At 44.5% G+C, this 26,704-nt stretch overlaps 1 protein-coding gene across 1 annotated transcript; it reads right to left on the bottom strand.

Annotated features, from left to right (window-relative positions):
- Positions 1–357: 357 nt before the first annotated feature.
- On the bottom strand, positions 358–26,575 carry kdm5a (lysine demethylase 5A). The gene is made up of 29 exons (XM_072453242.1): positions 26,402–26,575; positions 23,016–23,093; positions 22,382–22,504; positions 22,109–22,279; positions 21,148–21,309; positions 20,308–20,386; positions 20,134–20,225; positions 19,887–20,045; positions 18,569–18,688; positions 18,328–18,486; positions 17,384–17,565; positions 16,044–16,206; positions 15,371–15,490; positions 15,088–15,282; positions 14,806–14,987; positions 14,047–14,171; positions 13,751–13,901; positions 12,813–12,933; positions 12,563–12,739; positions 12,260–12,438; positions 11,736–11,874; positions 11,489–11,668; positions 10,843–11,403; positions 10,616–10,774; positions 9,990–10,118; positions 9,700–9,847; positions 8,416–8,636; positions 4,409–4,876; positions 358–1,895 (listed from the first exon to the last, which is right to left on the bottom strand). The coding sequence occupies exons 1-29, from the start codon at positions 26,546–26,548 to the stop codon at positions 1,584–1,586; spliced, it is 5,202 nt and encodes a 1,733-aa protein (XP_072309343.1). The 5' UTR covers positions 26,549–26,575; the 3' UTR covers positions 358–1,583.
- Between the last annotated feature and the right edge of the window lie 129 nt (positions 26,576–26,704).

Here is a 26,704-nt window from a genome sequence, read left to right as displayed (position 1 = left end):
TATGTTTTTTTCTTCTCTAATATGCATTTTTTGCCTGGTGCGACTTATACTCCGGAAAATACCATAAGTCATTTTGAACAATTTGAACTGTCAAACTCCAGGGCAAAAGTCTTTCCACAGACCTACAAACTAAAACTCCCGGGTCAAACGACACACTGTGCGCCCTCTGGTGGACGCAACGTTTGGCGGCGCTGCATTATCGCATCATCGCACACAAACCCCGACGAACCCGAGTGAGAGGCAGAAAACGCAGGCAACGTTTTGACTAGGAACAGTTTAATACAGGTGAGAGAACAAAAAAAAACGCCACAACCCGTCATCTTCATCGATTAAAAAGTATGTACAATATAAATAAATGGACACGGCGCACATGACGTATTCATCGTCCCGTTCTGTTGCAACAGAGTCATTTTGAGCCGCCAGTGGAACGTCGTCCAGGGAAACGGAACCGTCTCGCTCCATTTGTCTGTACGTACAACATTTGAAGGTGTAAGATGTATTTCATTGTCGTAGTAGTAGTAGTAGCGGTAGTAGTGAACTGGTGGGCATCTAGAGGTCTATCCCATGTGAAATATTGCGTCGTGGATTCCTTGGCGTCACGTTATAACATTCTTTGCACGTTTTGTACCTTTAAGAAGAGGAGTTTTGTGCACTATTGATAGTTTTCACTGACTCGACGAAACACGGAGAGAAAAACTAGAAGAATGAGACCGTCTGGAATGAGCTGCGCGCGTTAAGGCGTTTTTTGTCGTTTAACGTAAAGCTGGAGCTGGAGCAATTTATCGCAATTTAATTCAGATCGAGAGCGAATCGAGTGTTTGTAAGAGCGAGACGTCCACTGCCAGTTCTGTGGACGCAAAAGCATTTTCTATGTGTTAAGACTGGGGGAAAAGTACTACGTTTTGTTACTTGTGTGTCGATACAGGAGCAGAAATGTAACCGAGCATCACATATAAAAAATATACTTACGCAAGAGTATTGAAGTACGTGTTTAAAATGGCACTTTTAAGAGCGAAATACTTGTTAAAACAGCGAAAATGTGGCGATCTCGGTCTTGATTTTTGGTCAATCGACGTCTAAATAAACGGCATTTCTAGAATGTGTACGTGTATATTGAACTTGAACGCAAAACCTAACAAAAATGTCGCGGAGTAAAAAGTACAGACACCCGGCTGTAACGTAGGAAAAAATATCCACTGTCAAATGAAGTACAAATGCCTATACTTGTACTTCTTTTACTGTTGTACTGTGTTACCTTCCTCGCTACTTTAAAGTCGTACGTTTGATCATTTTAAGTGCTAAATGGCTGTAGAGAGTGTTCCAGACTCTATTCATTGTCACGCGTATTGTTTTTCGTAATGGAATATTGAGATTGATCGATACGAGGAAAATGAATCATGATGACTGATGATGATCATGATCGTGACTGAGACGCGGGAAAACTCTAAACGTCCCGATTGAGCTCAGGCTCCAGCTGAGTCCCATTGTGTAAAAACAAAGCCCAAAGCCGAGGAATAATGCGCCACGTCCTACGAAAAGTATCAATAGTTCATCGAGTCCGTACAGAGCGTGATCACGTGCCGCTAACTGCCCTGCTGAGGCTCGTGCTGCTGCTGAGAAGGTACCGACATCATCATTTTGGGGGCGGCCCACAGCGCCGACGTGGAGGGCTGGACGCTGCCGCAGACGGCGTGGGACAGTAGAAGCAGACTCTCCTCCCCAGACACCTCCTCCGCCGCCGCCAGCCCCACCTCCAGGCCCAGGTCCGACCCCGAGGCCTTCTGGGAACAGTCCACGCAAATGTAGTCCTCGCTCTCGGCCATTTCGCACGTGACGCCCACGCAGACCTGGTGGAACCACTCGTCGCAGCCGCCGTCGCACTGCACCCAGTCCACCTGGAAACACGAGGGGGCGTTAGACAGGGGGCGCGTGGAAGAGGGGGCGTCAGACCGGGGGCGCGTGGAAGAGGGGGCGTTAGACAGGGGGCGTGTGGAAGAGGGGGCGTTAGACAGGGGGCGCGTGGAAGAGGGGGCGTCAGACCGGGGGCGCGTGGAAGAGGGGTGCGCGGAAGAGGGGCGCGCGGAAGAGGGGCGCGTGGAAAAGGGGGCGTTAGACAGGGGGCGCGTGGAAGAGGGGGCGTCAGACCGGGGGCGCGTGGAAGAGGGGGCGTGGAAGAGGGGCGCTAGACAGGGGCGTGTGGAAGAGGGGGCGTCAGACTGGGGGCGCGTGGAAGAGGGGCGCGTGGAAGAGGGGCGCGTGGAAGAGGGGCGCGTGGAAGAGGGGGCGTTAGACAGGGGCGTGTGGAAGAGGGGGCGTCAGACCGGGGGCGCGTGGAAGAGGGGCGCGTGGGAGAGGGGGCATGTTGAGGGGGCGCGTGGGAGAGGGGGCGCGTGGTGCAGGTGTATGTGCAGTTATAGGTGCAGTTGCAGGTGCAGGTGCAGTGTAGTTGTAGGTGTAGTTGCAGGTGTAGGTGCAGTTGCAGGTGCAGGTGTAGTTGCAGGTGTAGGTGCAGTTGCAGGTGGAGTTGTAGGTGCAGTTGTAGGTGTAGTTGCAGGTGTAGGTGCAGTTGCAGGTGCAGGTGTAGTTGCAGGTGTAGGTGCAGTTGCAGGTGGAGTTGTAGGTGCAGTTGTAGGTGTAGTTGTAGTTGCAGGTGCAGTGCAGTTGCAGGTGCAGTGCAGTTGTAGGTGTAGTTGTAGTTGCAGTTGCAGGTGTAGGTGCAGTTGCAGGTGCAGGTGTAGTTGCAGGTGTAGGTGCAGTTGCAGGTGGAGTTGTAGGTGCAGTTGTAGGTGTAGTTGTAGTTGCAGGTGCAGTGCAGTTGCAGGTGCAGTGCAGTTGTAGGTGTAGTTGTAGGTGCAGTTGTAGGTGTAGTTGTAGTTGCAGGTGCAGTGCAGTTGCAGGTGCAGTGCAGTTGTAGGTGTAGTTGTAGTTGCAGTTGCAGGTGTAGGTGCAGTTGCAGGTGCAGGCGGAGTTGCAGTTCTACTCTGCAAAATCTTCTGAAATGTGTGCGATTCTTGTGTTAATTGGCTCTGCTGTGAAACGTTAATGCTCCTGTGGCTTCTGAAAAGAACAGATTTTAAAAACAACCTGCTAATCTAAATCTGTCAAGCAATTCTTCAAAAAAAAAGAGTTATATCATATACATTACAAGGATTCAGCCTCTGATTTCAATAAAGTCACAGTTGTTCTCAAACTAGGATGGAAAATATATATTCATTTAGCAGAAATCTGAATATTGTGTAAAAAAGAAAAAAAGGCTCATGAAATTTGAATCATTGTAAAACTGGATCTCATCATCAAACACAAACCCGCAGCGCTGCCAGAGCTGGAGCGGCGCCGATTGGCTGAGCGATGGAGGCAGAGGGAAAGCGGGCGAGCCAATCGTTAACTTTGTCACTGGAGTTTTCCTGAAAGCGCGCAGCACGGTTAATACGTTATGTGCAACTCTCTTTAAGGTGTTCCAGTGCGGTTATCAGCTGTTGATATTCAATAAAGTCTGTGTTCAATCGGACAAACTTTCCATATGAACTCTGAAACAGTCACCGTCCTTCTTGTCCTGGATGACTCGTCCAGCTCCAAAAACAACTTTAGTTAGGCTAAAAAAGGCTAAAAACGACAATCTGTTGAATCCTCTGCGACAACTACACTTTAGTTGTGATTTCTATTCATTGTAGGAAACTGTTTATGGTTATTATAGATGTTCCTTCACATTAAATACTACAATATATCAAATTAATTAGTTTTTCAGTCAGTGATTTTGACGTTAATTTCTGTCTGTTTTTAACCATAGAAAATGTCAGACAATAGGGTCAATGTGACAGAAAATGTACTTATAGTGAAAAGTATATATTTTTTCAATTTTTTTATCCACATGCAAACAATACAGAAATCACTGAGGTAAAAACGACAAAAAAAAATTATACAAATTCAAGACGGGTTAAAATTTTCGCACCTTTTTTCCCATAAGTAAAATATATGGGGCAAGTATATTTAACTTACCCCACTGTTTTGTTCTTATCTTAAGCTAAAATTATGTTGTAATTGTCAGAAATGTTTTGAATCCAATGAAAAATTCTGCGTCACATGAGCTAAAAGTCAGAACTACCGTATTTTCCGGACTATAAGTCGCACCTTTTTTCATAGTTTTGGCTGGCGTGCGACTTATATTTATACTTATATACAGCCTCATTTCACACTCCAGTGCGACTTATATATGTTTTTCTTCTCTATTATGCATTTTTTGACTGGTGCCACTTATACTCCGGAAAATATGGTACTTAAATCCAGATGAAAAGTCAGACTACTCTAAATTTACAGCGAGATAAGATATATTACTTTTCTTCATGTCAGTATTCCTTGAGGCCTAAAAGTTCACCGTGTTACTTCCCGCTGCAGTAAAAGTACACTTTACCTTCTCTTTACACGGCCGCTGGCAGTTCTTGGCGGCGCACACAGCGTTCTCGTCGTTAGAGTCCTCGGCGCCGGACCAGTCGTACTTTGACGGGATGTCCAGGATCTTCTTCTCCTTCCTCTTCTCGAAGCCCTCCCTGATGGCCTCCGCTTTGGCCGCCGCCTTCTCCTTCCTCTTCCTCTCCTTCTCCTCCTTGGCGATGCGCTTGGCCAGCTGCTTCATCTCCCGGTTCTTGTCCAGGTTGAGCTTGAGCTTCTTCTTCTTGGGCTTGCCCCCCAGTCCCAGCTCCAGGCCGACCCGCTTGAAGTCCCTGGATTTGGGCGGTCTCATCTCGCCCAGCACCGAGGCCCCGGCGGCGGCAGCCATCAGCATGTGGTGGTGCTCGGCTCGCTCCAGCTTCCGCTTTTTCTTCTTTTCCGAATCTTTCAACTTGATCTTCAGAGGTTTTTCCATCAAGGAGTCGTCGGGCTGCGGAGGAGACGACAGACGTCATTTTATTCACAGCAACAACTCACACTTGAAGGAGAATGAAGTACAGCAGAGTAAAGAAGAGGTGACTTTAACACGGACTGAACGGGCTTTTATTTCAAATGTAAAGTCTGATGCCATCCGTCTGATGGGGGTGCCGTTTTTACAGAACACAGGTTGTTACTGCTCCTCAGACCTCCTCAGACCTCCTGACACCTCCTGACACCTCCTCACATCTCGTGACACCTCCTCACACCTCCTGACACCTCCTCACACCTCCTGACACCTCATACCTCCTCACAACTCCTGACACCTCATACCTCCTCACATCTCGTGACACCTCCTCACACCTCCTGACACCTCATACCTCCTCACACTGCCTCACACCTCCTGACACCTCCTCACATCTCGTGACACCTCCTCACACCTCCTGACACCTCCTCACACCTCCTGACACCTCATACCTCCTCACAACTCCTGACACCTCATACCTCCTCACACTGCCTCACACCTCCTGACACCTCCTCACATCTCGTGACACCTCCTCACACCTCCTGACACCTCCTCACACCTCCTGACACCTCATACCTCCTCACAACTCCTGACACCTCATACCTCCTCACACTGCCTCACACCTCCTGACACCTCCTCACATCTCGTGACACCTCCTCACACCTCCTGACACCTCCTCACACCTCCTGACACCTCATACCTCCTCACAACTCCTGACACCTCCTGACACCTCATACCTCCTCACATCTCGTGACACCTCCTCACACCTCCTGACACCTCATACCTCCTCACACTGCCTCACACCTCCTGACACCTCATACCTCCTCACACTGCCTCACACCTCCTGACACCTCCTCATACCTCCTCACACCTCCTCATACCCCTTCACACCTCCTGACACCTCCTCACACTGCCTCACACCTCCTGACACCTCACACCTCCTCACACTGCCTCACACCTCCTGACACCTCATACCTCCTCACACTGCCTCACACCTCCTGACACCTCATACCTCCTCACATCTCGTGACACCTCCTCACACCTCCTGACACCTCATACCTCCTCACACTGCCTCACACCTCCTGACACCTCATACCTCCTCACACTGCCTCACACCTCCTGACACCTCATACCTCCTCACACTGCCTCACACCTCCTGACACCTCCTCATACCTCCTCACACCTCCTCATACCCCTTCACACCTCCTTACACCTCCTCACACTGCCTCACACCTCCTGACACCTCACACCTCCTCACACTGCCTCACACCTCCTGACACCTCATACCTCCTGACACCTCCTGACACCTCCTGACACTGCCTCATACCTCCTCATACCTCTTCACACCTCCTCATACCTCCTGACACCTCCTCGGTCACTAAATGAATTCCAGAACCTGTAACAGATCATTACTGTGCTCTCTCTGCAGGTTGAGGCACTGGCGATTGCAGTTTTTAAATCTCTTCTTTTGCACTCAAGGCTACAAATATTTCCTTTTCCCAAAGCCCAGAGCCTGATCTGAGTGTGGCCTGCCTTGAACTGGTAAATTTACCCATAATGCACCATGATAATTTTAGAAGATCAAAAATAAGAGCATGGATCTTCTTTCTAATCAACTTTAACATACTAAAGATACAAACTATACTTTTTCAGTATCACATTATATGTGACCCCCCTACAATATGTGTGACCCCTACAATATGTGTGACCCTACAATATGTGTGACCCTACAATATGTGTGACCCCTACAATATGTGTGCCCCTACAATATGTGTGCCCCTACAATATGTGTGCCCCTACAATATGTGTGACCCTACAATATGTGTGACCCCTACAATATGTGTGACCCTACAATATGTGTGACCCTACAATATGTGTGACCCCTACAATATGTGTGCCCCTACAATATGTGTGCCCCTACAATATGTGTGACCCCTACAATATATGTGACACCCCTACAATATGTGTGACCCCCCTACAATATGTGTGACCCCTACAATATGTGTGACCCCTACAATATATGTGACACCCCTACAATATGTGTGACCCCCCTACAATATGTGTGACCCCTACAATATGTGTGACCCCTACAATATATGTGACACCCCTACAATATGTGTGACACCCCTACAATATGTGTGCCCCTACAATATGTGTGACCCCTACAATATGTGTGACCCCATACAATATGTGACACCCCTACAATATGTGTGACACCCCTACAATATGTGTGCCCCTACAATATGTGTGCCCCATACAATATGTGTCACCCCTACAATATGTGTGACACCCCTACAATATGTGTGACCCCATACAATATGTAACACCCCTACAATATGTGTGCACCTACAATATGTGTGACACCCCTACAATATGTGTGACACCCCTACAATATGTGTGCCCCTACAATATGTGTGCCCCATACAATATGTGACACCCCTACAATATGTGTGACACCCCTACAATATGTGTGACCCCATACAATATGTGACACCCCTACAATATGTGTGCACCTACAATATGTGTGACCCCCCTACAATATGTGACACCCCTACAATATGTGTGACCCCATACAATATGTGACACCCCTACAATATGTGTGACACCCCTACAATATGTGTGACCCCATACAATATGTGTGCCCCTACAATATGTGTGACACCCCTACAATATGTGTGACCCCATACAATATGTGACACCCCTACAATATGTGTGCCCCTACAATATGTGTGACACCCCTACAATATGTGTGACCCCATACAATATGTGACACCCCTACAATATGTGTGCCCCTACAATATGTGTGACCCCATACAATGTGTGCCCCTACAATATGTGTGCCCCTACAATATGTGTGACACCCCTACAATATGTGTGACCCCATACAATATGTGACACCCCTACAATATGTGTGCCCCTACAATATGTGTGACCCCATACAATATGTGTGCCCCTACAATATGTGTGCCCCTACAATATGTGTGACCCCTACAATATATGTGACACCCCTACAATATGTGTGACCCCCCTACAATATGTGACACCCCTACAATATGTGTGACCCCCCTACAATATGTGACACCCCTACAATATGTGTGCCCCCCCCTACAATATGTGTGACCCCCAGAATATATATTTTTCAGCTGAGGCAGGACAAATGCCTTGGATTCGAAGGGGGAGGAACTGACTTGGGAGGAACTGACTTTGGAGGAACTGACTTTGGAGCACCCCATGATTCTTCTCCTCACAGGTTTGAGTAATCCTGCCCTCTGCTGACTGACGTTGTGTCATGTCCACAGAAATCAGGAGTGGATATTTGATGTTGCAATTATAAAACTTGGAGTATCAAGTCTAAAGTACTTTAAATGAAGGATGATGAATAAAAGGGGATTGCAGTGAATTGATTTAAATGGTAATGTAACCTTAAATATAGTATAAACTTTCAGATTATATCTTACAAAACAAAAACTGCTGCACAATACAATATTGCTAGAGTGAGCGTGTGTCCAGAGCACCCCCCGCTGTACCTCCATGACCTGCAGGAACCTCTCCTCTGAGGGCGGGTGCGTGGCCTGAAGGATCCTCCAGATGTGTTGGGTCTCGTCCAGGGACACCTCCAGCAGGTCCCCCATCATCATCAGCTCCTCCAGCTGTGCTTTGGCCTGAGGGGAGAGCTCCAGCACCGGGGGCTCCAGGCTGCGCGGCACCAGGGGAGACTTCCGGGGGTGTTTCCGAGGAGTGCTCATGTCTGCAGCACACAAGGGTTACACAGGGTTAAAAGGGGCAGGAACCGAGCTGTATTAACCCCATGTTTTGTATTCCAAATAAGGCCATGGTTATTTTATTACTTGGTTTACGGATCCGCCGCACTTAGATGAATGATTTCTACAATATAAATAAAATAAATTATTATCATTTTTTATATGAAGTACAGCCGTCAACGCAAAATAGCTTTAAATGAAATATAAAAAGCGGTATTAAGTCAAAAGATAAGAGCGCGTGAAGCAATTTTCCGTCAAAATCCTGTGGGAGTGAGAGACGGAGCGGGTCCGTCCCTGCGCACGGCCCCGGGAGATCATGAGAAGACGCACGCCTGTTTACTTGTCTGCTAGGCGCAGCGCTAACTCCTTTATATCTTAAGTGCACATTTTAAACCCCTTTACCACATTGTCTCCAGCGCGTTTTGCTGTGACTAAGGCTGCACACTAGAAGTGTCAATTCTACCGATGCAAAACGCGCTAAATCTACTGTTACACGCTCCTGTGCGCCGCATCCCCCCCTCTCCTCCCGTGGTGCATTTTGGGTAAACAAGGAAGAAAAAATATTTTGAAATTGAAATTATATTTATATTTCGCCCGCCTGTTCAATATATTTCATTTAAAAATCCGTAAACCAAGTAATAAAATAACTGCGGCCTAATGCATCTTGAGTGTGTTCTACAGTGTGATTGGCTGGTTGAATTCCCACTTTGGACCAGTGCATACGGTTTCTTCTGGCCCACGTATAACGTAAATATCTTCGTGTGGTTCTATGTCCGAGCCGTTATTATTAAAATTAGGCTCATCTTATCTTATCTTATCTAGTGCCGATGCCCCTGAACATCTCTCAGCTCCAATATTTGCACCTAATCAGTTTGTTCTTTGACCGCTACAGACTGGGCCAAGAGCGGTCTGACCCGTTCAAGAGCAACGATTAGTTTGTTTGACCCACTCTCTGTGCATGTATTGTACCCAAAGACAAAAACAACAGAGTGCATCGTCGCCGTCGCTTACAAGAACAACGGATTACAAAAAATAACTTGTAGATCTTACTCTGCACGCAGGACTTGGAGGCAGAGGAGTAAGCGTGCTCCGCACAGAAGGACGGCGTCGTGGTCGGCCACATGTGACTGACCACTTCCTCCGATTTAACTGGGATCTCCTCATCGCAGAAGAGGTACGGCTTCACCTCCCCGGGGTCCTGAACACAAAGGCACAAGCACGAACATCGTGATCATTCGGCTTTTAAAGGTTTTACGACGAGTTTACATCTGGTGACATAAAGACTAAACCAGGTCTTTATCCAGAAGAAGAACAAAGTGGTTAGATTTTGCGCTGCACACCTTCATGTCATAACCATAGGTCTCCCGGATGTCCTCGTCTGAGTCCGTCTCCTCGTCGTCGTAGTCCACGGACGGCCGAGGAGACGTGGCTCGGCTGAAGCCCGACTGCTGGAACGTCTGGATGTGGCCCTGAAACCGACACGATGACACGCGTTAAGAAAGGAAATGACATGATTGTTTTTGGGCCTGGAGGCTTTATTAGACGAGCGCGGAATGGGAACGAGAGGGACGGGAGGACATGCAGCAAACTGTCGGAGACGGGATTTTAACTCGTGACACCACAGCTGGCATATGTGCAGCTGCGTTAACCACTCCACCACCGGGCGGCACGACGAGATATATTTCGACAACAAAAAGGTCAATCTGAATATAATATACTTATTTTGGGTTAACTGGTGTAAAAAGAAGAGCGACACAGTGGAACATATTACGCATGTTACGCCCTCTAGTGGTGTATCTGTAATATTCTGACCTGAAGCTTTATTAGACGGGACCGTTGGAGCGTGAAATGGGGGGAAAGTTATATTTTTTATGGTTGAACCCAGAAAGCTGCAGTGGTAACAACCACACTTTCACTGGTCAGACACTCATTTACAACAATATTTAGTATAAAATGAGTGTAAAACCTGTAGATCGGGGTTAGCTGCTGCTTTCTGAAGCTCTGCGTTGATGATCTTCTCTGTTTTCTCTCGTGCTGCTTGCTCCACCATGCGCTGGCTCAGCACGGACAGCTTTGCCAGAGCAGAAGAAAGCTCGGCTGTGGCCAGAGACTGTCGTGCTCTGTCCTGTAAACACGTCAGACGAGTTTAGAACCGTAAACCTTCGCATATTTGACTGCTCAGTAGATTCTTACCTGCCAGCTCATGGCCCTCTCAGTCAAACACTGCAGAGCTTCTCCCTCCGGCAGACGCACAGGTAACTTCTGTAATAAAACTAACAGTGACAGTATGGTCTCCAGCCTCGGCCTCCGTGACCTTTGACACAATGGGCACAGGAACTTAGAGTCTTTGCCGTTGCTCTGCCAGCCCACGCCCAGCTTCTTCTGGGTCCCGGTTTTAGGCAAAGGGACACAAGCCCCGTGAAACCAGTCTTTACACAGCTCACACTGCAGCATGAAGCCACTGGCAGTTTTCCGGCACAGGCAGAACTTCACCTCCTCAATGCGGTCGGCCATAGCCATTTTGGCTAGATTAGCCGCACGGAGAGAATGAATGGCTTCCACTTCCTGATGCTCTTTGGCTTTAAAAGCTGCTACAACAGTGGAAGGTTCTCGAACCTCCTCCATGCTCTCATCCAGGTCACTCAGGGCCTCAGGATCAAATCCTGCGCGCTCTTTTTCCATCAACTCTTTAACACGTTTCCGTTTGCTTTTACTGTTGCCATAGATCCCAATATCCACTCTTGGACTAAGGACCTGAGAGAAAACAGGAACAGAGCTTAAGTTGAAGACGAAGACGATGAACGTCAAAAACATGAATTGAAAAGAACAATAACCTTACCTGTAGTAACGTGTATGTGGAGTTTTTCTTGAGGAAAGTGCGGGCGGTCCTCTCTCTCCAGGCTCTGGCCGCCGACACCTGGGACTCCACCTGGACCAGAGGGTCTAATCGGACTGGGATGGACCGGCCACGGGCCAGAAGGCTCTCCAGCTGCTCCAGGTAGGCATAGCTATTGCCACTCTGTAGGAAACAAAAGTGTTACTCGTATGAACAGTCGACAGAGGCTGAAGATATGAGGATCAGCGACCTGGATGGCATCCACTTTGAAAGTCCACTCCCTGGCTTTCTGTAAGGCCTCCTGCAGGGCGAGCACGTTGGGCAGGTATGCAGGGATATTCCTCGCTTCAAGCACGATGTTCTCCAGAGTCTCCAAGCTGTGACGCGGCCTAAACCAATACGACATTGTTTTTTGATAAATAATTATTGTTGTTATGCTATTAATTTCACCTTTTTACTGTCTAAAGCAGGCATGTCCAAACTACGGCCTGGGGGCCAAACAGCGGCCCTTAGACCAATTTTTGTTGGCCCTTTGGCTTCCTGCCAAGTTTGTCCAAACAGCAAAAAGTAGTTAAAATATAGAAAAAATGCAAGCATTTTGATGTTATAATGTTCCAAGTATTATTAAAGGTGTGGAGGTTCATGGAAACAATGTCAAATGCATTAGACAAATTCAACGTTGTTTTTCCTGGCCCTCAGCCCCGTATAAGTTTAAAAATGCGGCCCTCGGTGAAAAAAGTTTGGACACCCCTGGTCTAAAAGGGTCATTCTTACCTGACTTGCAAACATGCTCTGGCCTTGTCCTCCCACCGCTCTGAAACAGTGAGGATCTCCTGAAGTTCAGCCATGGCCTTCTCCACAGCGTGATGAGGGGCCAGCCCCACACCGGAGTCTATCAACCGCTTCATCAGCTCCAGGGTGACTCTGTAGGGTTCCGCCAAGGTCACACGAACCTGGGATTTATCAGACAAAAGATCAGATTCAAAATAGCAGGAATAACCTTTAAATAATATCATATAACAACTGGGAATGACAACGGCATTGACAGAGTAGATCTGGTCTTCTCTAACGTCTCACCTCGTCCAGCCAGCGTGCCTGCTGCAGTTCTTGTTTGAGGCGGGGGAGTTCGGGCAGCTCCACGTCCAGGCCGCTGCCCAGGTCCAGCAGAGCCTGCAGCTTTGAGGAGTCAGGCATCTCGTCCGACAGCGCCACCTGTGCCCGCTCGTGGAAGTCCTCCACGTTCTCCAGCAGCTCCTGAAAAACAACACTGGAAACGTTATTGGGAATATCGGGTACGAGTACAGGACGCAGCCGAGGACACTTTTACCTTGACTTGTCTGATCTGGCTGATGACGCAGGGCAGGCGGAACAGTTGCTCCACAAACGCTTTCAGCTCGTCCACTGTCAGTTTCGTGCGGTTCTTGCTACTTTCCGAGCGCAAACGAGTGCTGCGAGTGATGCAAGATGTGAGAGAACAACATGATGAGAACACAATATATTAGTATACAATGTTGACATGCGTGTGTTGGTCACACATCATTGCCAAGAAAGGTCATAAAAGAACCATATATTTTTACTTTAGTGGATAAATAATGGTGAGAATGAGAGAGTCGTCAAGAGATTTGTCGTAAAAGAAACATACGCTCAGCACAGACGTGTGCAGTTTGCAGAAAGCGCGCAGATTTGGGAACAAATAAATCTAAAAGTGATGTGTCCATCTCGGAGACACCGGTCATGCTGCAATGTCAAATAAATATGGGAAGGAGTGTCTGGAATGCCTGCCAATGTGGTCCGAGAAATTTGGATTTGGCTAGGTGTTTTTTATTTTATATTTAGCTAATTTTATTGTATTTCTGTTTCTGTAATTTCTTTTGGGATTTTAATGCATTTTTTCTTGCTGTGTGAAGTACTTTGAATTGCCTTGTGTATGAAATGTGCTCTACAAATAAACTTGCCTTGCCTTGGGAATTCATACCATTGAGTGAGATTGATGTATTATGCGTAACTTCTGGGTTTTAATTTGACTTCATTTATAATATTTAACGATAATAACATACAGATAAAGCAAGCTCAAGGGCCGACTCACTAACATAAAGGTCAGTTTAATATTTCCTATTAGACACACTGTCAGATCTACAGAGAAATCCATAGCAAGAATCAGGAATTTGAAGACGTTTGCCGACAATAACAGAACGAGCAGACTTTATTTCGAGCCTCTGAACATATCGCTGTGTCCTGGTCAAAAGAAACACGGCCTTCACCGACCTGTGCCTCTGTTTCCGGCCGAGCAGCAGCTGTGCGACCGAGGAGCAGGTCTCGGCCTCCTTGACCATTTCTCTCATACGTCGAAACAGCGCGTTCTCTGGATACTTCCTGTCCTCGGCGTCCTCCAGCAAAACTTTGAGCTCGATTAGATCTAAAAAAAACAACCAAAGAAGCTGAAACTGAATACAAAAACGAGCTTGTAGTTTGATTGTTCAGTGAGCTGTGGGTTTGTGGTAAGACCGTGAACACATCCATTCTCTGGACGAAGGTGTTCTTGTAACTGTGGGCACTGTTACCTTTCTTGTTCTTCTGCTCCGCCCCTAAGGCCTCGGTGACTCTTTTGGCCCATGTGTCGTACGACTGCGCTCGCATTTTGACCCCGTACAGCATGTTGGGAAACTCCTCCAGGCCATAGCGATACCTGGAACGAAGCGCAGGTGATGACTGAGGAATATTGTAATCAGTCGCACGCCTTTGACTATTACCATGGTGACCAGCTACAACGCCAAGCACTCTTTAATCCTTCAATACACTTGTGTCACCGTGGAAATGTTCCCCTCAAGGAATGTGGCATGATTTGAAAACTATCAATAAGAGGGATTTAAGAGACTGTCCCCGATTGTGATTTCATGTAATAAAGCAACATTTGTTTTACTCAGTAGAGATGTAGAAGCAGGGTCAAAATGACACCAATTGTGCTGTTTGCATCCAATTATAGCATAGTATTCCCTGTGAACCAGGAAACCAGCTGCTGTATGGAGAGGAAGTTCGGTAACATCCAGTGTGTAATATCCAGGGACAAACAAACTCAATACTTTTTAATGGGGATAATTAATTACGATCGCTTAGGATTAGGATTTGAGTTGGGGCAGGAGTTGATAGTTGAGTATTAAACCAAACCGGATGTGGAGCTAATGGAGCTCCACATTCGTGATGGTAAAGCTCTGTTCTGCCCTCCGAAATGTACCAAAAAAAGGAAATACATATGTTTTTAAGACGGTAATAAAGTCAGGTACAGCGTCTTTAACTATCACAAAAGACCTGTCTCAACTCACCTGAGACACTTGCTGCCCATTTCACAGCCGCAGAGCTCATCCGTGTGGTGCAGACACACTAACCGATCGGGGCTGCAGGAGCAGGTCAGGGCCGACAGGAAGCAGGTGGTTTTACATTTATAGCACTGGCGCTCATCATCGGGAAGCAGCTCGAAAACCTCCTGCTCCGACGACAACACCCCCTGACGAGGAACAAAAAACATTCATTCCACTTTCAAACAAGACATATGACGCTTTTTCTACGGGTTTGTGTCGTTTATATGCGAGCAAAACGACACTAACCGTTTCTTGAACAGCCTGTCGAAGCTGCGTCTCCTCTTTCATCAGCTCTCCTAACTCTTTACACACTGCAGCCGCCAGCTCCACGTCCAGGCTCTCCGGATCGGCCGCCATCTTGCACAGCAGCTCCTCATGTGAAAAGACGCAGTAGCGGTGCAGTCGCCTGTAGTGAGCCACGCACTGGCGGCCGAGTGGCAGCTGAGGGCGAGGGGAAAACAGCACCGGCAATCAGTAGAAATAATGAGATGTGGCGTTTTCTTTCTTTGCATTTTCGAGCTTTTCTCACCCAATCGGCAGTGCAAAAGTTCACGGCCTCAGCAAAGTTGTAGCCCTGGTTGAAGCCGCTGTGGTACGCCCTGGGGAACGTCACCACGAACTCCCCCGCGCACTGGTTTGTCCTATAAACCTAGAGAAAATTATACAAACAGCTAAGCAATGTCTTGTGGTGATGGACAACATGACATAAAACATGTCTAAAGCCTCAATCACAGTTTTGATCTGAAAACAAGTACATTAAGTAACATTAAGTAACATTAAACTGCCTGAAAGAGGTCACGCAGCTATTTTGTGGCGACACTTCAATGACTGTGAACTGAAAAGAGCGTGTTGTTGTTCATGTGGTCGTCTGCTCTTGATGTGAATGTTTTCTGTCCTTTGATAAACAGATAAACAGTTTGAACGTCAGGTGTGGTATAATGCAATTTAAATTCTCATTTTCAATTTGACACAATTTGTTTTCTCTCTGGTTCTGTATATATGAATATAATTGTGTAGACTGTGATTGGTGAAATGTACCTGTCAATCATCTTAAAGAGGCTGACCAATAGGAGGAATGGGTGGGAATAAGTGTCTGTGTTTGGAGTTTTGGACCGAGCTGCTCAATTCCCCAGATCACAGTTCAGTTTTCAGTCCTAATGTATTATATATAAGTATGTGTCTGAGACTCTGAGTCTACGTACTGGGACTCCGTGCTCCATGAGGACATTGGGGTTCATGATGGTGACCAGCTGATGCAGGAGATCTGGCTGAGAGTCGAACAACTCTGGGGCAAGTTTCTTCATCACGGCCTCCAGCTCCTCTGCGGCGGAGGAAGGAACTCCATACCAGGTCTTTGGCTCACCCCTGGAACAGAGGAGTCAGTGTGAGACGTTTTATATGTATCACTTATATGTTTATACTAAATTATAGTGTTACAACTATTGACCCTATGACCAATCACAGTGGAATACTTCATTCAGATCATCTTATAGGTCACATTTCCTATTTGTAATCAGCTTTATGAAATTGTTACCAGTCAACCATAAAAATAATCATATATATTTTGATCATTGTAATGAAGGGAATACCAAATAATATTAACTTCACTAAGATTGTATTACCAACTATATTCATTTTACGAGACTGTATTAAACTAAATTTTGATATACGCTGAAACTATGAAGGATTTACTCCTGCAGACGAGCTCAAGGACATGTCTGTGCGAAACTGGAGAGGTACAGAGGAGGAGACCAGAGAGGTACAGAGGAGGAGACCAGAAAGGTACAGAGGAGACGACCGCCAGAGAGGTACAGAGGAGACGACCAGAGAGGTACAGAGGAGGAGACCAGAGAGGTACAGAGGAGGAGACCAGAGAGGTACAGAGGAGGAGACCAGAGAGGTACAGAGGAGGAGACCAGAAAGGTACAGAGGAGACGACCGCCAGAGAGGTACAGAGGAGACGACCAGAGAGGTACAGAGGAAGAGACCAGAGAGGTACAGAGGAGGAGACCAGAGAGGTACAGAGGAGGAGACCAGAGAGGTACAGAGGAGACGACCAGAGAGGTACAGAGGAGGAGACCAGAGAGAGACCAGAGAGGTACAGAGGAGGAGACCAGAGAGGTACAGAGGAGGAGACCAGAGAGAGACCAGAGAGGTACAGAGGAGGAGACCAGAGAGGCGTCACCCTTCATATCACGCCCTATATCAAAGTGTATAAATTGTTTGAGCGGGAAAGGGCGCGGATCCGGAACGCCCGTGTAAAACGCCGACACATTCAATAGGGTCAGATGGTAAGCGCTCTGTTATCTCTGTATTAGAATTGTACATGGCAGGGATTAAACATTTGATTAATTCTAACTATTCTTTCATAAACGAGCACGCCAACAGTAATATTTAAATGTTCTATACAGACTCTAAAACACATTCAGAAAGAAACACAGTGACATTATTAAATCTAAATGTCAAAAAACAATTGGTGATTTCACTTTATACGGTTATCATCGTTTAACCTCTAAACCTCTTTAACCACTGTAGTTCTCACCAGTGAAGGAAGTTGATGGAGTAGCTCCAGTGGTCCTCGATGTGCCAGCAGAAGGAGGAGAAGCACATGCCCACATAGAGCCAGGGCACCTTCATCCCAGAGATGTCCACGTTGATGTGCGCCAACACGGACTGCTCCAGGACGGGCATGTTGTTCAGGTTCCAGCCGGAGTTGGCGTAGTCCTGAGTCATGCAACGAGAAGAAACATGGTGCATTACGACACAATCCACACTGATGTTTCAACCACGAGGCCACGTTTTGAAGCGTGATCTGAGGTTGGCAAAAATATAGTTTGACATATTGGTATTACTCATATTATAAGTCATAGATGTTCAATATTCAACCCTCTGCAGCTCAAATATTAAAGTGCCCCCTACAGGTCGGACCACTCACTGAACTAAAATGCAGTTGAGATAAATATATTTTGAATTTGGCTAAAACTGAATGGAATAGCACATTTTTTTAAGTTTATAATTTCACTTCCTGTTTGTAATTGACGACATCACACTAGGAAAATTACCCAGCAACCACTGGGCCAAAACTCATCTAATGTCACAATTTTTTTAAGTTGACAAATACAAATACATGAGAGCGACTTTATTTGTTGAATTCATGTTTAAAGAGTCAAAAAAGGTGTTTCTTTGTGTAAATTCTGCATAAACTTTGACTGGAACGAGGTGTGATGTCACTTCCTGTCCAGATTTTTCAACGTTTTCTCCACAAATACTTGCTCGATTGGTGTAAAACTATCATTTACATGTACGACAGGTTTTAAATACACCAAATAAAGTCGAAATGTAAAGATTGTAAAAACTTGTCATAGGCACTTTAACATACAACAAAAAAAAAGGTACATTTGCCCAGTTTAATATAATCCTATCTTTTGAGCATCGAGTTGATACGGTATTTATTTTTGTATCTATTTACTCGACAAGCCTTCTCACCTCCTCGTCTCCCAGCAGCCTCCTCTTGCCATCCCGGACAGGAAACCCGCTGCCCACATCTTTGGAGCTTATGTCGGCTCCGTACTCCACGATCACATCCTCCTCGATGCTGCTGACGAGGCGCCAGAACTCCTTCTCCACCAGCTCCGTGGGCACCATCTGAAGAGCCATGAAGTTTGATCTACATCTGTTCCGGGGAATAAACAAGCACATCATCTGTTCTGTGGGAAATGTTACTCACATGAACAGGCATGTTGAAATAGTCCGACTTGAACTGATCGGCCATCTCTCCGAAGCTCTGCAGGGTGTACTCCCTCACGGCCTGCTCGAAGCCGAACGCCTCCCTGGGTTTACTGCACTCCTGGGGAAGAAAGAGCCATCGTTTATCATCTCACCGCGGAAACCAAGAGCAATGTTTGTGCTAGTAATTGTTTTAACTAGATAAGCAACAGTAGCGAAATACAGACTGGAGAAAAGGGGCCGGTTCGCTTCAGCTCGCTTTGGAAACGCGGTGCAATGAGTCTCCGTGATCAGGGCGGACGTCACTCAAACATAACCATTGTGTTCTTAATAAATATGAACCAAATCGTGTTTGAATTTGACTTTTGAATCGTAAGGCCGATCTCAGCAATTCGCAAAAAAGACGTTTCGTAATTTCAAGTTTGTGGAGCTGTGAGATGTGGCAAATCAGAATCACAAATCAGAAAAGGATAAGATGAGATAAGATAGCCTTTATTTGTCCACACGATGGGGAAATTTCGGTGTTGCACGCAAGTAGATACAGAAGTAAAAGAACAGATAACTTTAAGGAAGCTTTAAGAAAAAAAAAACACTCTTAATAGAAAAACTCTTATAAACAAAACTCTTACGCTACAGTATATTGTCATTGTCAGTGAACAAAATTCACAGAACTACATTCGGTTTCAGTTTTGCTTCAGCTTTCCATGCATTTATTTCACTTTTCCATGCATTTGTTTCACTTTTCCATGCATATTTCACTTTTCTGCTTTAAGTCACGAATGTGTCACGGATCGCGTCTGTGTTGAACGTGAACGAGTCCTGTGAGCGCGCGAGGGCAGAAAGAGATATAAAGAGACCAGATAAATGATCAGGTTTTCCAAAGCTTTTTTGGAGGTCTTGTTTACATGTTCTTCCATACCATGACAACAGAGGCCTCTCCTGCGCACAACCAGCAGGACCAGTCTGTTACTGCTGGTTGCACAACGGTTTTTCATTGTGTGAGAACAACATACATTTTGATGTCTTGTTTTGACTCGAGTTTGCGTTCTCTCTTTTCCAATCATCTCACTCGAAAGCAGGAGCCGAAAGCGAGCGAGCCAGAACACGTGGAAGCTAGTATTTCTCTGGGTTCTTTTTGAATTACTTGAATGTACCAGCACGGGACAGTGCTCCAACGTGAACCAGTCGAAACGTGGCTAAAGACTATGTATCAACACGGTCATGGTGTAAGATGACGGGAAAAACTATGACAAACTACATACTACAACAGGTTATTCGGAGAAGGCCTGATCTACACTGCTTCATAGTCGGGATTGTACCTCTGCAACACATTTTGGGCACCTCCAGTCGCCCTTGGGCACGTCCTGCAGCGGCGGGATGAGGCAGAACGTGTGGTAACTGTCGTCGCAGCCGTCGCACAGCAAGAGCCGGTCTTCTTCATCCCCTCGTCCACACACGAGGCAGAGGTACAAGTCAATCTGAGCGGACAAAAAAAAGGCCATTTAGTACTCGTTATACTTCGCCGATAAGACGACCGATCATCTTGAAAGTTCGACTTCTACGTACAAAGTTGACCTCTAGAGTCTCTTTGCGCGGCCTCATTTTGATGGCAAAGGCCTGGGCTTTTAGGTGTCGTTGTTTTTTGCTGTAACCGTCATCTAAAACAGCACAAACATCTCGTTAGGTGCGAGGGGAACACGAGGCAGGAACCGGTTTGTGTGTCGTATCGGTGCGTCTTACCCGTGGACACAATTTCCAAGCCGACCATTTTAGGACTGGCACTAAAAAGCTTGATGCCCCTCGGATCTTTGTTTTCTCTCTACGAAAACAGCAGCAAGTGTTGATTAAGAAGAAATATACACAAGCAATGTTTACCGTATTTTCCGGACTATAAGCACCTTTTTCATAGTTTTGGCCCGGGTGCAGCTTATGTGTGATATTATTTGTTATTTTCACTCTGGACACCACATGTCACATGTAGAAGTGACACAGAGGAAGAAGAATTCAATGGATTTAGTGATTTGGGGTAAAACTGATGCTTTGGTAAACTTGTTAGCATGTTCTTTATGCTATAGTTATCTGAATAACTGTTCATATGTTACGTTAACATACCAGACACTTACCACAGTTCTGTCTGTGCCTCATGTAGCTGAAGGTGTTAGCGTTAGCATACGTACACCTATCAAATAAATGTCCCCAAAAAATGCGACTTATACTCCAGTGCGACTTATATATGTTTTTATCTTCCCTATTATGCATTTTTTGGCTGGTGCGACTTATAGTCCGGAAAATACGGTAAGTGCATTGTTTTATTTGAGAAGGATTAAAAAAAAAAACATTAAAGCTTTATGCCACTGAAATAATAACTCGTAAAAATTTCGTAAAAAGCACTTGTTGACACTTGAAGCATGTTGACATTATTTCCAATTTTGTAAGTTTGATTTCATACATTTAAGATTTTAATGTGTCGTGTTTTATTCAGTTTGTTTTCATCTCGTCAAAGTGGTTGCTAAATAGTTAATTACGTAATATTGACCCATATATATATTTTTTGCATCTAAAAAGGTGAACTACTTTTACCTCAGACTTCAGGCGCCTGGAGCGTCTCTCGGATGAAGACCTGTCTTTGAGTTGTGCCGGGTCACCGTCTTCCTCCAGCTCCTCTTCCTCCACGGTCTCCTCTCCGACGCCTTCGTCCACATCCTCGCTCTCGTCTCCTTCCTCCAACAAACGCTGAATGCCCTGGTTCAAAACGAGGAACATTTAGTACGCATTTAGACGCATTAGTGTTATTTGCAGAAGTGGTAATAAGACTGGAGTGAGTTGGCAGTAGAGGGCTGCACTCAGTTACTCAATTACAATCACTTTTACTTCTCAGAGTAGAAAAGGTGGACATCTGGACAACGTTTTTGGCTGCCATCACAAAGTCATTTTTCATTCTATACTGATCGGAGAGACAGTATCCCTGTTGCTTTTGTGCACAGACGCAGAAACTGGTTTTGGAGCTGGACCCTGAGGCAGAACTGGTTTTCAGCCGGTTCCGGATGCACCCTGAATCTCACCTTTTCCTCGTGTGTCTCCCAGTTTAACCTCATTACCACATATGCGTCGATTTGCTTGGCCAATTCTCGCTACACAGGAAGAGTTCTGTTACAGCTCTACATTCACGATCAGCGGGACACAAGCTCCGCACACAGAAACAAAAGACGCCTGGAGGCTTCTGTGCGTACACAGCGTTACAGTACAATTACCTCTCCCAAAAAAAATCTACAAAAAACGGTACAATTACCTCCCCAAAAAAATCTACTAAAACAGTACAATTACCTCCGAAAAAATCTACTAAAACGGTGCAAATACCTCCCCAAAAAATCTACTATAACAGTACAATTACCTCCCCAAAAAAATCTACAAAAACGGTACAATTACCTCCAAAAAAATCTACAAAAACGGTACAATTACGATCAGCGGGACACAAGCTCCGCACACAGAAAAAGAAGACGCCTGGAGGCTTCTGTGCGTTACACGGCGTTACATTTCTCACCGTTAAAGTGGCTCCAGACTCAAAAAGCTCGTAAGGATAAAGGATCCTCTCGTAATGGGAGCGGAGCAACGTCCCGGCGCCTTTCCCCGGTGGAAACCCCATTCGATTGGCCACTTTAGACCACAGCTTCTCTTTACAAACCGTCTCGAAGCCACCTTCAGAAGATACGATCTGGAAAAAAAAAGCAATCAAATGCATGTCTTTGTGATGCTTTCCGTCCTCGCGGTGAAGAGAGCGTACATTTTTTGACGTCGACGGTTCGTTTATACGTACCTTGCTAAGTTGATACAGGTCCAGGATTTTTCTTTCCACGTGAGGAAATCGAAGTTTGGATCCTTGCAACTCCCAGAACTTTGCGATCTGATCCAAAAAGTTGAGCTTAACACGAGTGAGGGCCTGAATAAGAAAGTGAGGGTTAAAAAATGACGATCGTAGAAACCAAACAACCAAAGCACCTTTTTCTACTCGCATTTCACATTCTTTGCAACTGTAAAAACTATGATGCAATATATAACATACGGTTCTAGTTACTAACAACTTCATAGATAGATCATTCTGTAGGAAGCTGGTCTAGAAGTGGTTCCCAAAGTGGGGGTCGGGACCTGCTGGGGGTCTGGGGTTCGAGATATTATTTAAAAATGTAATTTACAAACTATTACACTGTAGTTAATCTATTTTTTTTTCATATTTAAAACAGTATATGTCAGTGTAATTATCTCTAATCGCACAATAATCTATCAAAATAATCTCCAACAGGTTTTTCAGGTTGAAATTAGTGCCGGTATTAATTTAATTCCATATTGGGGGTCCCGTGTCTGGTGCCCTTGGTCTACACAGAAGCAAGAACTACCTTTTCGGACACATTTTGCACGGTTAAATGCACATCACAAACATGAACGCAACTCACTTCAAGTTCATTGAGCCGCTGAACTCGTGGAGTGAATCGAAAGTTGCGCACGTCACAAGCGAAAGGAGGTTGCCAGTCCTGGTAAACGAAAAGAACACACACACCCTTAAATACTTGATCAACGTGTTCGTGTTCTTATGTAATGATAATGATAATAAACAACAGTGACAGATTATGTAAAAGGTGTATATCGGTTTATATTCATGATGTGGGACGAATGGTTGTTAAATTAAAAGGTTTTTTACTATTGTATCTAAATTAATTGTACTTTTTTTGGGGGGGAGGTAATTGTACGTTTTTGTAGATTTTTTTTTGAGGTAATTGTACCGTTTTTTTGTAGATTTTTTGTGAGGTAATTGTACCGTTTTTTTGTAGATTTTTTGTGAGGTAATTGTACCGTTTTTTTGTAGATTTTTGGGGCGGTAATTGTACCGTTTTTGTAGATTTTTTGGGAGGTAATTGTACCGTTTTTGTAGATTTTTGGGGCGGTAATTGTACCGTTTTTTTGTAGATTTTTGGGGCGGTAATTGTACCGGTTTTTTGTAGATTTTTGGGGCGGTAATTGTACCGTTTTTGTAGATTTTTTGGGAGGTAATTGTACCGTTTTTGTAGATTTTTTGGGAGGTAATTGTACCGTTTTTGTAGATTTTTTGGGAGGTAATTGTACCGTTTTCGTAGATTTTTGGGGCGGTAATTGTACCGTTTTTTTGTAGATTTTTGGGGCGGTAATTGTACCGTTTTTTTGTAGATTTTTGGGGCGGTAATTGTACCGTTTTTGTAGATTTTTTGGGAGGTAATTGTACCGTTTTTGTAGATTTTTGGGGCGGTAATTGTACCGTTTTTTTGTAGATTTTTGGGGCGGTAATTGTACCGTTTTTTTGTAGATTTTTGGGGCGGTAATTGTACCGTTTTTGTAGATTTTTTGGGAGGTAATTGTACCGTTTTTGTAGATTTTTTGGGAGGTAATTGTACCGTTTTTGTAGATTTTTGGGGCGGTAATTGTACCGTTTTTTTGTAGATTTTTGGGGCGGTAATTGTACCGTTTTTTTGTAGATTTTTGGGGCGGTAATTGTACCGTTTTTGTAGATTTTTTGGGAGGTAATTGTACCGTTTTTGTAGATTTTTTGGGAGGTAATTGTACCGTTTTTGTAGATTTTTTGGGAGGTAATTGTACCGTTTTTGTAGATTTTTTGGGAGGTAATTGTACCGTTTTTGTAGATTTTTTGGGAGGTAATTGTACCGTTTTTGTAGATTTTTTGGGAGGTAATTGTACCGTTTTTGTAGATTTTTTGGGAGGTAATTGTACCGTTTTTGTAGATATTTTGGGAGGTAATTGTACTGTTTTTGTAGATATTTTGGGAGGTAATTGTACTGTTTTTGTAGATATTTTGGGAGGTAATTGTACTGTTTTTGTAGATTTTTTGGGAGGTAATTGTACTGTTTTTGTAGATTTTTTGGGAGGTAATTGTACCGTTTTCGTAGATTTTTTGGGAGGTAATTGTACCGTTTTTGTAGATTTTCTGGGAGGTAATTGTACCGTTTTCGTAGATTTTCTGGGAGGTAATTGTACCGTTTTCGTAGATTTTTTGGGAGGTAATTGTACCGTTTTCGTAGATTTTTTGGGAGGTAATTGTACTGTTTTTGTAGATTTTTTGGGAGGTAATTGTACTGTTTTTGTAGATATTTTGGGAGGTAATTGTACTGTTTTTGTAGATATTTTGGGAGGTAATTGTACTGTTTTTGTAGATTTTTTGGGAGGTAATTGTACTGTTTTTGTAGATTCTTGAACATGTACTTGTAACCGAGTAGAACACAAGCCATATAATTGTAATTAGCTACATTTAAACTCATGTGAGTTACTGAGTACAGTACAAGTCAAGACCTTTCTTCTTAATCTATGACTGTCCCACTGCTGTATCTGCGTCTCTCTCAAACATACAAACATCCCTCTATACACACATGACATCACTGCATCGCCTGCTCTGATTGGCCGGGCCTCAGAGACTCTGCTTGTCCTTCTTGCTTTTATTTAATTGCAGGTTTTTATTGCTCAAAAAATCCTGTAGAGAGACTGTAAACTGGCCCGCTTCTCCACAGATCTTAGCCCGATTGTACCACCTGCTTGTCTCCATGGAGATAAAGTCATACTGCGTTCCAGGCAAAGCAATAGAATTCCATGGAGACAAGCGGGTGACACATCTCCATCTACGACAGAAATGGAATGAAGTCTAAAGTTTAAACATAAAAGATCAAAGAAGAAGAAGAAGTAAATATGTGGTAAACATGCAGAAGAAGATAAAGTCTAAGAACAAAATCTAAAGAATAAAGTCTAAAGTTCAAGACATACAACTACAGTGGGTGGCGGTGATGTAACACTTGGACACCAACCGCCATAAAACACAAAAGAAGAATAAAACTTACTTGCACTTTTACTTAAGTGACATGTCTCAGTTCTCTTTCCACTACTGCTAAAGCCCTAATGAGTTGTACACATACTATAATGTGTATAATAGATCCATGATGGTTATACACATACTATAATGTGTATAATAGATCCATGATGGTTATACACATACTATAATGTGTATAATAGATCCATGATGGTTATACACATACTATAATGTGTATAATAGATCCATGATGGTTATACACATACTATAATGTGTATAATAGATCGATGATGGTTATACACATACTATAATGTGTATAATAGATCCATGATGGTTGTACACATACTATAATGTGTATAATAGATCCATGATGGTTGTACACATACTATAATGTGTATAATAGATCCATGATGGTTGTACACATACTATAATGTGTATAATAGATCCATGATGGTTGTACACATACTATAATGTGTATAAGATAAGATAAGATATTCCTTTATTGTCCCACATGGGGAAATTTCATTGGTGCAACGCAGGTAGATAATAGATCCATGATGGTTATACACATACTATAATGTGTATAATAGATCCATGATGGTTATACACATACTATAATGTGTATAATAGATCCATGATGGTTATACACATACTATAATGTGTATAATAGATCCATGATGGTTATACACATACTATAATGTGTATAATAGATCCATGATGGTTATACACATACTATAATGTGTATAATAGATCCATGATGGTTGTACACATACTATAATGTGTATAATAGATCCATGATGGTTGTACACATACTATAATGTGTATAATAGATCCATGATGGTTATACACATACTATAATGTGTATAATAGATCCATGATGGTTATACACATACTATAATGTGTATAATAGATCCATGATGGTTATACACATACTATAATGTGTATAATAGATCGATGATGGTTGTCCACAGATGAAGGGCTGTACCGTCGACTCACCTCTGGGGGGCGTATTTTACAGATCCCCGTCTTCTCAGCGATGGGTCTTATCTTATTGATGAACCCCAAAGGATCTGAGAATTCCTCCCAACTGGGCTCGAACACGGGACACTCGGGAGGCGGCACGAACTCAGAGAAAGCAGACATGATGATGCACGGCTGTTGTTTTCAAGCTACAGTCAGCTGCTGCATGGGTTTAAAAACGCAGGGTTTGCTTCCGGTACTTTTTGTCCAGTTACGGGGCAAAATATTTCCCACAATCAAAAAAACAGCGTATTGATCGCAGTCGGTTTTACTGCACTG

The sequence above is a fragment of the Eucyclogobius newberryi genome, unplaced genomic scaffold, assembly GCF_026437365.1.
Source record: "Eucyclogobius newberryi isolate DKJ021-1_F unplaced genomic scaffold, fEucNew1.0.hap1 SCAF_2, whole genome shotgun sequence".
NCBI lineage: Eukaryota > Metazoa > Chordata > Actinopteri > Gobiiformes > Gobiidae > Eucyclogobius > Eucyclogobius newberryi.
Note: the sequence above shows the minus strand (reverse complement) of the source record. Positions and strands in the feature narration are given on the sequence as shown.

Coding starts and splice junctions, on each gene's coding strand:
- kdm5a (XM_072453242.1), bottom strand. CDS start 26,548: ATGTCTGCTTTCTCTGAGTTCGTGCCGCCTCCCGAGTGTCCCGTGTTC. Junction 20,226..20,307: donor CTTGGAAATTGTGTCCACGG/GTAAGACGCACC, acceptor GTGCTGTTTTAG/ATGACGGTTACAGCAAAAAA. Junction 18,689..19,886: donor GCCCAAAATGTGTTGCAGAG/GTACAATCCCGA, acceptor TTTCTTCCCCAG/GAGTGCAGTAAACCCAGGGA.